At 40.8% G+C, this 13076-nt stretch overlaps 1 protein-coding gene across 3 annotated transcripts in view; it reads left to right on the top strand.

Moving 5' to 3' along the window:
• ADCY1 (adenylate cyclase 1) overlaps positions 1-13076 on the top strand; it is a 275196-nt gene that overhangs the window by 235129 nt on the left and 26991 nt on the right. For all 3 annotated transcript variants that reach the window (XR_012644541.1, XM_074988049.1, XM_074988050.1), the window contains exons 12-14: positions 4411-4500; positions 7770-8026; positions 9214-9340. Coding sequence is in view for 2 of the 3 variants with exons in the window: in XM_074988049.1 (XP_074844150.1) it covers positions 4411-4500; positions 7770-8026; positions 9214-9340 (474 nt within the window). In the remaining variant the exon portion in view is untranslated. The remainder of the gene's footprint in view (positions 1-4410; positions 4501-7769; positions 8027-9213; positions 9341-13076) is intronic.

The raw sequence follows: 13076 nt of genomic DNA, 5'->3' as shown, positions 1-13076 counted from the left end.
CCTTAGACTGATAATTCCATGGCTGTACCTCTTCTCATCAGGTCCGTCCCCAGGTTCATCTTCCCCTAGTAGGCTGACCTCCTTGTCCATTAGGTATTTCTGAACTGTATTCTGTCAACAGACATTCAAATAATCATTGTCTCCTTTCATATATCTAAGGTCTTTTGTGGGTGGGCAGCTTGTTCACTGTTTCAGGATCGCTTTTCATATAATGTCAATTTTTTCACCAATTATATTTCTTTTCTGTTTTTTACCTTCTCTCTCCCTCTCTGGTATGTGTGCAAATTTTATTTCCCTGTGATTCCATTCTCATGTAGCCTATGCTCGCATGAACAGATCTCTTTCTTTCCTGCTTTTCTGCTTGTTTTAGCCAGAAACCTTTCCTATCTTCCATATTTGCTCTTTGTCACTTTTCAGTCCCTCGCTTTTATTCTCCTGTTTTATCAGCTAACCTCCCACCCCATCTCTGGTTCAGCCACTAGCTCAGCATCTAACTGCTTCTCCTTCCCTCTTTCTTCTCTTACAGCTTTGTCCAATTGCTCCCTCCTGGCCAATTCTAAACCCACTGGTCAGCTGGGGCCGCCTACTACCTGACATTGGCTTGATCAATACTAGGCAGGTAAATCGTTGCAGATATGCAATTCTAGTTATGACAATTGCATAGCTAGAATCAACTTCTCTGCAGTCGACTTACTTGGCTGTCCTCACTGAGAGAGCTTGATGGGAGAGTTTCTCCTATTGACCTCCCTTACTCCTCGCAATAGCAAGGAGTGCAGGGGTTGACTGTCGACCCCAGATAGTTTGATTTCGCATGTCCCTACCAAACACATGAAATCTAACTCTGGTGATCATCCCCATAGTCTAGACAAGCCCACTATCTCTCCCCAGGACAGCAGTCTGTATTTCTACAACAAAGTTGCAGCAGGTGTTAGTGCCAGGGTCATGGTTACTATATAAACATACCCTGTGACCGTAATGTTGGTAAACCCTCAGTCTAATGTTTCTCCTGCTAAGTGCTATTACATGCTATGCCAGTCTTTGATTTTTTCCAAACTCTTTGTTCACCTTTCCATCAAATCACTGGTTGACGTCAATGGATAGCATCTTATGCAAGCAAACTTTGGCCTTTTCAAAATTTTAGTGCTGATTAATTATCCTGTATTATGTTTCTGAAATGGTAATGCAGCAGAAAGACATACTGCACACTGTAGCAAGAGGCAACTGTTTCCTGAATCAGGGTAGGGATCTGCAGAGACTAATTTTTACAGTAAAAGAAGTCCTTACTGGATTAGTCTTCATTTGGTATTCTCAGATAAAGATCAGGAGAAAATACCCACACAATTAATCAACTCTGCTGATTAGTACACAAATGTTTTAAATTAAGAAAAATGCCCTTTGATTAGAGGAGAGGAATTATTTTCTTGGAAACGTCAATAGTTTAATTAGCAGAGTATCTGGTAAAAAAGCAAATATTTCCTTACGAACTTACACAATGATTTGGGAGTAGTTTTGTTAGTCTCTTTCAAAAAGGCACAGGAGTTTCTACTTGTGCAGTTTGTAGGAAACTGTTGCCTTTACTAAGGTCCTTTGAAGCTAATGTAAACTTAAGGTATACCTCTGCTGTTGTTAAAGTAAACAACAACCCCTGCAAAGAAGTTCCTCAACTCACTGGGTTAAACCCTTTATTTGAAAACTGTGAAATGGAAAATTCGTCAGCAGTAAGAGAAGCACTTTAATCTAATTTACAGAGTGTGGGACAGGGAACCAGGAAAGCCTGTATTCTCCTTCTGGCTCTGGTGTATTCTCTTGCTGAATGACATTGAGCATGTCACACAACTTTTCTGTGCCTCAAGTTCCCTCTAATAAAGTTGGAAAAATAATAATACAGGTATTTTCCAACCTTGTTAGGAAATTTGGGGGTGTTTGATTAATAAATGGGTATGCAGTGTTCCTAAAAATAAATATAAATAAAAGCACTATTGTGCAAAATCCTATGACAATATAGGGGTTGCAACATTAAAATCGTATGAAAAAATGAGGAAATGCAAAGTTTAAATGCAGCTTTAACTGAACCAAGTCTTGCATGAACTACTTATACTTGCTTTTCTTTTAGTTAAACATGTTGCTTATTTAATTATACTTTTTACCATATGCATACCATAAAATATACAGGGTATGCAATGTGACAAGATTGCTGCTGGAACCTTCGCCAGGTGCTAGTTATCAGTCATTTTAAGTGTGTGATGTTAGCAGTGCCCTCACAGAATAGTCTTCATTTCATTATTGCTTTTGTGAGGGACGAGGAAATTATGCTTGAATTGCTTCCACTGCATACTGCATTATTCACTGTACAGTGTTTCCTGTGATGGGATGGCATTATAGTTATCCTTTGTTGTGTTAGCTAGTGAACCACATCACCTGTGTAAGAAACACATTGGACTTTGTTCTGGCAGATAAGTTCTATCCCCTGCTGCACTTTGTAGTATTTGTCACAGTGCTGATCGTTTCCCCTTGCCATGAGACAGTATATTTTCCACAAAGTGGACAGTGTGTGAAGGTGCTGTATGCTGACCAAGTTTATTGCTATAGGAAGTATTTGTTCCACAATATAAGCATTGTTTTATGAATGTTATATTAGAGAAGTTCCATTGTATTGTAATGATCTTAACAGATGGTCACAGATTGATTCTGGGATTTAATTGCACTCACTAGGGATCAGTTTATCCCACTGTCTTTTGAACATGTTGTTTACAGCGGGCTACTATTGATACTATGATAATGGCTACTCTTGTTACATCCATGTGGACTTTATCCCTTTGTCCACAAGGAAGCCAGAATGTATTTCAAGATAACATAATACACATTGAGTTTTGATTTAGTTTATTGGTGTAATTAATTAGCTACAGAGTGGATATTCCTGTGGGTTTTTTTGCAATACAAATGAGTACAGTTTTGCTACAGTCATCAGCCAGACATTCTGTCACTTGACGTAAACCCTGTGAGCCTTTGGCTCCACATGTGAAAGGGTGATGCAAGTTTCCAAGGTATGATAGCTGTTCCTACAGAAGTCCCTTCCTGGTGCTCCTCCGTGGGGTAAACACAGTATTTTCTCTGATCCTCAGGCAGTTAAGAGGGTGTCTGTGTAAGCCAACTGAATTGGGAAGATTTATTGATTCTTAGTGGGCCTACCTACCATAATGCATACAAGCATATTCTGAGCTTCAGAATCTTTCCCATTCAATTCCCAGTACAGGCCAGTACTTGAACTGTCAGCAGCTGGGACCAAACATGGGATATTGTATTCTTTAACATGACCCTCTACTGCCTGAGCCAAAAGATGCACTTCTCTTAGCCAAAGTTGTAGCAGCCGAATTCATCTTTGGTTGGCCTAGGATCTACTAGAGGGGGGACTGAATGCCACACCAAGCAGGGAAAGCTTATATATGTTTACCAGCAGGCATACAAAAATTGGTTCTCTGCCACTAGCCTAAGCCAAATCCAATCCTGACTGGGGCTAAGCACATTCCTTGTCTTAAAAACACCCCGATTGTCCACCACTGAAGCTACTTTGTCTTCTAGGACTCAAGCACCCTCCTGTTCAAGTCACTTGGGGGAAATAAACCTGGTGCCTTGCACAGTGCAGGATCAAGCCCCTGGTGATAGCTAATTTGCAAGCCAAGGGGACAGCAAGGAAGCAAGCCGTTTCCCATGGGACAAGTAGATCAGTATAACTGAACCTAGCATGAGTGCAAATTCAGGCAAAATGTTATCCTCCCTTTCCTACGTCCTACCCCAGAGTTTCATTTGTATTGAGGAAAGTGCTCCGATGCTCAAGCACTCTTCCTTTATTAGCCATCTTTGCTCATATTGCTTTTCCTGCTCTGAAAAGCTAGATTACTTTCTGAAATATGTGCTCTCCTCATCAAAACTCATCTGGTATTCACTGTTCCTGAAATATCAGTACAAAATTCTATGTGGTATGTATGGTCTGGAATCTTGGGTTGCTCTCTACAACTGATAGTTTTCAGACTATACAGTTACAATGTTTGCTTTTCGTTTCTTCACATGTACAGAATAGAATATTAATTTGAGCATTCTAATTTGTTGTATTTATTGTGCACAGAAATTATATTAAAATAAAATAAAAGTCAGTTTTAATTATAGCGTGAAATAAGGTACAGATCTGTTCTCTTTTCGTTACAGAAAATGTATCTGTCCTTAAAATATTTGTGCACATTTCTTATTTTATAATTACAATTTTGTAACTTACAGCACAGGCAGAATTCATATATATCTATTCTGTATTTAATTTGATATCCTATGCTTCTAAACAATAATATACCCATATTTCTACATTATTTGATTTTTAAAATATGCTTATTTTATTATTCTTTTTTTCTCCTCCTTCAGTGTTTTCCAGGGTGCCTGACAATACAAATTCGTACCATTTTGTGTATTTTTATTGTGATCTTAATTTACTCTGTGGCTCAAGGGTGTGTGGTAAGTATGCAACTATAAGCCAAATATATAAAGTTTAACATTATGTTTAAGAATATGGAAATATGTTAAGCATATATATAGCAACATGCTGTAATTTAAAGGCTGTATTTGTTAAGGGTAGTGGAAGCCACTAGTAAGCTGTATGCTTCATTCCAAATTGGTGTCAAAATAAATCTTCATCTGATTGGACCAGATGAACATATGACTTGTTAGGGAAACCACACTTTCAAGTGGAATAACATTTAGTTTTTATACCCGATAGCTCATGAGAGATCAGATCTTGAAATCATAACAGTGTTATGTAATGACAGGAGGTATATACTATATTAATCATAAGATAAATCTGTCTCTTTGGCCTGTGTAATTCCTCTGGTATAGAGTTACTGGTCTTCCGCATTTCTGAAAATCAGGCCCCTTTTATTATGTCCTTAAATATTGATTTAGAAAGCCAGGTTTGAAAATGTGGACACAAATACATAAAAAATCAAGATAAAAAAAAAAACTGGACCTGATCCAGACACCACTGAAGCCAGAGAGAGTCTTTCCATTGATATAATTAGGCTGTAAATAGGACTCATTATAACTCATATATTACAAGATGGCTGACGCTGTCAGTTAAATGTGGCGTGTCACAACATGGCAATCAGGAACTAAAAGCCAACTTAGAGAAGCAGCACGGTGCAGCAGCGGCTAGAAGCTGCTTTTTTCTAAATTCTATTCCTGGCTCCTCCAGTGAATTGCTGTCTGATCTTGGGTAAGTCTCATGACTTCTCTGCCACTCAGGTTCCTCATCCCTTAGATTTACATAATAATATCTGTCTATCCACTTTGCCAACAAGTTGTGGGGGTTAATTACCTAATGCTTATAAAGCATTCTAAGTGTGGAGATCTTCTATGGCTCAAAAAAATTCAGCTTCTCACAGGTGTGCGCGCTCCGTTGTTCTCGGTAAGCTGAGCGCTTGGGGAGGGGGGCACCCAGGAAAGATTCAGGTGCCACCCAACTGGTTAGCACAGCACTCACAACTGCCCAGAGCCAGCAATGTGTGTTTCTGTTGGTGGTGCACATCCGCACAGGCCTTGGTGCACGTAACAACCTTTATTCTGCCCAGGGATGGAAAATATTAGAAGGAACACTGGTGCACACGCACATACACACACCTTCCTCAAGGTGTTTAGGCCATAGGGTTGGTTCATAGGGTTCACCACTGTATGAAGATCAGGTATTTGAATTACCTAAGCCATTAGTTTCACCTCTTTCAATCTGGCTGCTCCCTACAGTAGGATAACCATTCCACATAAATACATGGTCCAACAGACTCGCCAGGTTCCTGGACAAGGTGGAGGGGAGGCATCTCTGCACTCCCAGAAGGGGTGGGGCCTCAGGCAGCAGAGGTGGGGGTGGGTGCAGCCTGCCAGGCCTCAGCAATGCCTCAATTGTGCTGTGCCGCAGCCACCCCCCCCCCGCCAGTAGTCCTCAGAGCTTCCCAGAGCATGCTGTGCAGTGCTCAGTTGGCAATTTAAAGGGCCTGAGGCGCCAGCTGTTGCAGGAGCAGTGGCTGGGATGCCCAGGCCCTTTTGACTTGCCAGACCCTGGGATAACAGACTCCTTTGCCCTCCCCTGTTGACAGCCCTGGAAGTAAAACAGATCTTCTTTCTGTTTCAAGAAGTGCCACCAGGAATTTAATCCCATCCTGTTATAAGAATATCTACCAGTATGTGCATCTGTAAGCATTTCTGAAATAGCTGTTACACACCACCTTAAATCTTCAAAGGAAAAACATATCTGCCCCCTACGAAATAAATATCACCCACTGTTTTGCATAGGAGGAAAGTGAAATACAGAAATTATGATGTCTAGGACCTCAAAGCAAGTCAGTATAAGAATGGGGGGCTAAAATGTCAGAGTCCCTGGCCCCCCAAATTCTGTTTCTTTTATTACACTATGCTGTATGTCACATGTATAGTTTTACACTTTAATGCAAGAATAACTCGTGATCTTTCAGATGCTTAGGATAGCTGTTTAATCAGTGGAGAATACGTTCCTGGAAGAAAAAAAAAAAAAAGGCCTCTAGAATTGTCCACAATCAGACTGCAGATGTCGAGGTTTCACCCTAGCTAGTTGTAGAGCAGATGGTGTTTTCCTGGATGAGTTGCATATCATTTACAAAGCTCTTACACGTTCCTGAGTTTTCAAACATTGGCTGTTCCATAGTTCAAGTGACATTTTTAAGTAAGTTGTTGAACAAAATCGTGTTAAATTAATTTTTGCTTCCTGCTGTCTGATTTTCTTTCACAATATTAGCTATTAAGTATTTATCTCATTACTTTATCTGTTAGTCTCATCTTCTTAAATCATTGTAACTGCCTGTAAATTACACTATGTAATCATCTTTCAGACAGTCACTGATTTTTATGGCACACTATAAAATTTAATTATCAGGGGTTAATTTTTTTTAGAAAAGTTAACAGTATATTTCAAAGTAGAAGGAGAGTACTCGTGGAGCATAACCATAGGTGCCTAGTAACATCAGTCTCCTCCCAGACCCACATTACCACCACACTCTCCAATTTGATATTACTCAAGTCCTTCAGATGGTATAAGATGAAAGCTAAAGTGTGATTATAATCAAAACAAAATGTTGAGACTAGATTTGGAAGAATTTGATCATACTTCCTCCCAGCTGGAGGATGAATGCCAAACTAATGGTTGTTAGACCAGAGACAAAAGGGGGATAGGATCCCTATCATTAGTTATCTGTGGATATCTGGGTTTCCTACTTATCTGTTGTTATATACTTTTTCTCTTCCATAAGAGTTTTAAATCTTGTTTTACATCTGGGACTTTTTTTTTTAATTGAGAGAGTTTAGTTTGTGTATCATCAACATGCTTTTTCCTCTGCTGTGTGTGAGAACTCTTCAAGCAAAAATCCCCACTTATATTGGTGTTTTTTGGATGTTAAGATATTTATTAATCTTACTACTGTAAATAGGTATTTGCATGGGCCCTTTTATTGCTTGAGCAGTGAAGATTCTATTTTGAAACCATGTTCAGACGCTCATTCTTTACCTTCACTGCCATCTAGTGGACTGGGAGCATGACTGAAAATTTGCTTGGAGAGGAAGAATATGCTTGTTTTTAAAAGGCAAGGCTAGATGAGTGGGAAGCATGAGGTCTGTTTGTGTCTTGAGAGTCTAACTGAGGCAGGAGGCTCAACAGCTACTGAACTTCTGACAATGGGTTTCATTTTCAACCCTGTTATTTTTCCCAGGTTGGCTGCATGCCTTGGGTATGGACTATGAATTCCAGCAGTTCCATAATTATCATTTCTCCTGGTGGAATGAATGAAACCATGAATGAACTTCCCTGTGATACAGCCCATTATGCTTTCCTTTCCTGTGTTGTGGGGACTCTTACACTGGCAATATTTCTACGTGTCTCTTCCTTGCCAAAAATGATCCTCCTGCTTTTTGTTACTATTTTGTACATAGCTGTTCTGGAACTCAGTGGATACAGAAAAGCAGTAGGGTAAGTACACTGTAAAGTTGAGGAAAGTAGTAGCATTATTTATGGTGCAAAATGTTACCAGCTCTACTTTGCTTCTGTTGTCCTAAAGCATTTCAGTGCTGTATTAGGACCATATATTGAGGGCTCTCAGCACCTCCTGAGAGGTGCTCAAAATGCAGTACCTTATCTAGCTATTGGGATGATATTCATGAGTGGGACATCTGCTTTTGTGAACTAACAGCCATGGCAGTGGTGGGCAATAAGTGGCCTGCAGGTCAGAGACAGTTCACCAGGATTAGTACCTGGTGAGTCAATGGCACTTGATGTACATGTGCGTCTACAGGTATAGAGGTTTGCAGTGCCCATTAGCCACAAATCACTGTTCCTGGCCAAGGGCAGCTGTGGGAAGCAGTGTCTTAGTCTGTGTCCCTTCCCCTGCGGGTTTGTAAAGTGCCACCAGCCCACCAGAGTCTAACCCTGGCAAACTGCCTCCAGCTAATTGCCCATCCCTGAGCTATGGCCTGATTCCCTAGGCCATGACTCCAGTTTTACACTGGTTGATTTCATTGGAGTCATCATCTTTGGCGTAAAAATGGTGTTACTAGGACAGTAAATGAAGCCCATAAGTGCAATTGAACTGCTGAAATAATAATAGCATTGCATGGTGAGATGATGCCTTTATTGTGAAAATGAAAACTTTTTGCTAAAGCATGAACACTTCATTTTCCACCAGCCGCTCTCATCCTCTCCTCTCCCCAAAAAAGAAATAGCAATTTTCAAGAATGTCTGAAATTATTTTTTTTAAAAAGCACATCTCACTTTAGTACAGTCTTTAGGCAAAACTACCCACGTTTACATGGTGCATATTACTTACATTTATGCTCTTGATGAGTCAGGCCCTGAAGAACTATGTTGCAGGGGTATGGTGCAGGGATCATTGTTACAGCAGCTGACCTGTGTGCTGCCAGTATTTGCATACAAGGGCCTGATCTAAAAAGGGGCTAGTGGTTTTGGGTGCTTCCATTTCTCTGTGGCTAAGTTTAAAGCATATTGATTTTCAAAGGATGAATACTCAGCACTTTGACAGGCAGACCCTTTCATTGAGTTTCCTGTGTGGCATCCCAAATTCGATTTTGGGGAATTTAGATCAAGGGGTTTTTTGCATTAAAAGATATGTACTAACTTCACCTTTCATTTTCTTTTAAAAGGGGTGGCTCCTTCTATATGCGTGGCTATGAACCTATATTAGCCATTTTGCTCTTTGCTTGTGCTTTGGCACTTCATTCCCGACAGGTGGATTTGAAGTTACGTCTGGACTACCTCTGGGCTGCGCAGGCAAGGCACTTATTTCTCTCTCCAAAACACCGATGCAAAATACTGTCTGATTGTTTTGTCCATTAATATTTCATATGTTGTCTAAGCAAAACAAAACTCTGTATTTGTTGTGGCTCACCAGCGAAGGAGTTTTCTTGCCACATGTAATTGCATAATGTTTTTCCTCCAAGAACTGAACCTCATGTGCATTAATGTCTTACAGTAATGTAGCAAAATTAGAGTAACTTTATCTATATTGGTAATTTTATATTAAGAAATGGAAGCAGCTAAGACTATGTCTACACTAGGGGAAGTAAGTTGATTGCATATATGCAGTTCTAGCTACGGCAGCTATGTTACTAGAATCGACATATCTGCAATCGACTTACCTGGCCATCCTCACTGACGAAGGACGATGCAAGAGTTTCTCCCATCAACCTCTCTTACTCTTCACAATACATGAGGAGTACAAGGGTCAACTGCTGACCTCTGATAGACTAATTGTGTGCATCCCTACCAGATGTGCAAAATCAAACCCCAGAAGATCATCCCTGAGCTGGTCAATCTTCTGGCCTAGTTTAGACATAGCCTAAAGGGTATTATAGAGTTGTCACAGAGAAGGCAGATCAAAAGATTCTGTTCACCTTGTCTGAACGGGGCAGGGCAGACCAGCATTCAAGTACACTAAAAAGTGGCAGGTTCAAAACTAATAGAAGGAAATACTTTTCCGCACATTTTTTAATTAGACTGCAGAACTTATGGCCACAGGAAATTTTCTTGAGGCCAAGAGCTTGACAAGGCAGAGATGGCGTTCACCTTTCGAGGAGGGGGAAGACCATATTCGGACACAGGCTGGCTAACCTAGTGAGGAGGGCTTTAAACTAGGTTCGACGGGGGGCAGGGGAGCAAACCCTGCAGGTAAGTGGAGAGCATGGATACCTGGGAGATGAACTTGAAATGGGAGGGAGTATGGGCTACGCTGGGAGAGTAAAAAGAGGGCCAGGGCAAAACTGGGAGGCAAGACCAAATCAATGTCTGAGATGCCTATATACAAATGCAAGAAGTATGGGAAGTAAACAAGAAGAATTGGAAGTACTAATAAATGAATACAACTATGATATCGTTGGCATCACAGAAACTTGGTGGGATAATACTCATGATTGGAATGTTGGTATTGAAGGGTACAGCCTGCTTAGGAAGGACAGACAGGGAAAGAAGGGAGGAGGTGTTGCCTTGTATATTAAAAATGTACACGCTTGGACAGAGGTGGAGATGGATGTAGGAGATGGACGGGTTGAAAGTCTCTGGGTTAGACTCAGAGGAGTAAAAAACAAGGATGAGGTCCTACTAGGAGTCTACTACAGGCCCCCTAGCCAGGTGGAAGAGGTGGATGAGGCTTTCTTTAAACAGCTAACAAAATCATCCAGGGCCCAGAATTTGGTGGTGATGGGGGACTTCAGCTATCCAGGTATATGTTGGGAAACTAATACAGCAGGGGACAGACTGTCCAATAAATTCTTGGATTGCACTGCAGACAACTTTTTATTCCAAAAGGTTTAAAAAGCTACCGGGGGGAAGCTGTTCTAGATTTAATTTTAACAAATAGGGAGGAAATTATTGAGAATTTGAAAGTGGAAGGATGCTTGGGTGAAAGTGATCATGAAATCATAGAGTTCACAATTCTAAGGAAGGGTAGAAGGGAAAACAGTACAATAGAGATAATGGATTTCAGGAAAGCAGATTTTGGTAAACTCAGACAGCTGGTAGGTAAGGTCCCATGGGAAGCTAAACTGAGGGGAAAAATGGCTGAGGAGAGTTGGCAGTTTTTCAAAGGCACATCATTAAGGGCCCAAAAGCAAGCTATGCGGCTGCGTAGGAAAGATAGAAAACATGGCAAAAGACTGCCTTGGCTTAACCAGGAGATCTTGCATGATGTCAAAATAAAAAAGGAATCGTATAAGAAATGGAAACTAGGACAGATGACAAAGGATGAATATAGGCAGACAACACGAGCATGCAGGAGCAAGATTAGAAAGGCTAAGGCACAAAATGAGCTCAAGCTAGCTACAAGCATAAAGGGAAACAAGAAGGCTTTCTACAAATACATTGGTAACAAGAGGAAGACCAAGGAGAGGGTAGGGCCATAGGTCAGTGAGGAGGGAGAAACAGTAACAGGGAATTTGGAAATGGCAGAGATGTTTAATGATTTCTTTGTTTCGGTCTTCACTGAAAAATCTGAAGGAATGCCTGACATAGAGAATGCTAGTGAAAAAGGGGTAGGTTTAGAAGTTGAAATAAGAAAAGAACAAATTAAAATTTATTTAGAAAAATTAGATGTCTGCAAATCACCAGGGCCTGATGAAATGCATCCTAGAATCCTCAAGGAGCTGATAGAAGAGGTATCTGAGCCTTTAGCAATCATTTTTGGAAAATCGTGGGAGACAGGAGAGATTCCAGAAGACAGGAAAAGGGCAAATATAGTACCCATTTATAAAAAGGGGAACAAGAATAACCCGGGAAACTACAGGCCAGTCAGCTTAACTTCTGTGCCAGGAAAGATAATGGAGCAGGTAATTAAAGAATCATCTGCAAGCATTTGGAAGGTGGTAAGGTGATAGGGAACAGCCAGCATGATTTTGTTAAAAATAGATCATGTCAAACCAATCTAATAGCTTTCTTTGATAGAATAATGAGCCTTGTGGATAAGGGAGAAGCGGTGGATGTGGTATACCTAGACTTCAGTAAAGCATTTGACACAGTCTCACATAATATACTTATCAATAAACTACGCAAATACAACTTAGATGGGGCTACTATAAGGTGGGTGAACAACTGGCTGGATAACCGTACCCAGAGAGTAGTTATTAATGGTTTTCAATCCGGCTGGAAAAGTATAACTAGTGGGGTTCCACAGGGGCCTGTTTTAGGACCGGTTCTGTTCAGTATCTTCATTAACGATTTAGATATTGACATAGAAAGTACACTTATTATGTTTGCAGATGATCCCAAGCTGGGAGGGGTTGCAACTTCTTTGGAGGATAGGGTCATAATTCAAAAGGATCTGGATAAACTGGAGAAATGGGCTGAGGTAAACAGGATGAAGTTTAACAAGGATAAATGCAAAGTGCTCCACTTAGGAAGGAACAATCAGTGTCACACATACCGAATGGGAAAGGACTGCCTAGGAATGAGTACAGCAGAAAGGGATCTAGGGGTTATCGTGGACCACAAGCTAAATATGAGTCAAGAGTGTGATGCTGTTGCAAAAAAAGCAAACATGATTCTAGGATGCATTAACAGGTGTGTTGTGAACAAGACATGAGAAGTCATTCTCCCGCTGTACTCTGCACTGGTTAGGCCTCAGCTGGAGTATTGTGTCCAGTTCTGGGTACCGCAGTTCAGGAAGGATGTGGAGAAATTGGAGAGGGTCCAGAGGAGAGCAACGAGAATGATCAGAGGTCTAGAGAACATGAGCTATGAAGAAAGGCTGAAAGAACTGGGCTTGTTTAGTTTGGAAAAGAGAAGATTGAGGGGGGACATGATGGCGGTTTTCAGGTATCTAAAAGGGTGTCATAAGACAGAGGGAGGGAACTTGTTCTTCCTTGCCTCTGAGGATAGAACAAGAGGCAATGGACTTAAATTGCAGCAGGGGAGGTTCAGGTTGGACATTAGGAAAAAGTTCCTAACTGTCAGGGTGATCAAACACTGAAATGAATTGCCAAGGGAGGTGGTAGAATCTCCATCACTGGAGATATTA

Source organism: Carettochelys insculpta, chromosome 2, assembly GCF_033958435.1.
Source record: "Carettochelys insculpta isolate YL-2023 chromosome 2, ASM3395843v1, whole genome shotgun sequence".
NCBI lineage: Eukaryota > Metazoa > Chordata > Testudines > Carettochelyidae > Carettochelys > Carettochelys insculpta.
The sequence above is the reverse complement of the archived record's forward strand: the minus strand, read 5'-3'. Positions and strand labels throughout refer to the sequence as shown.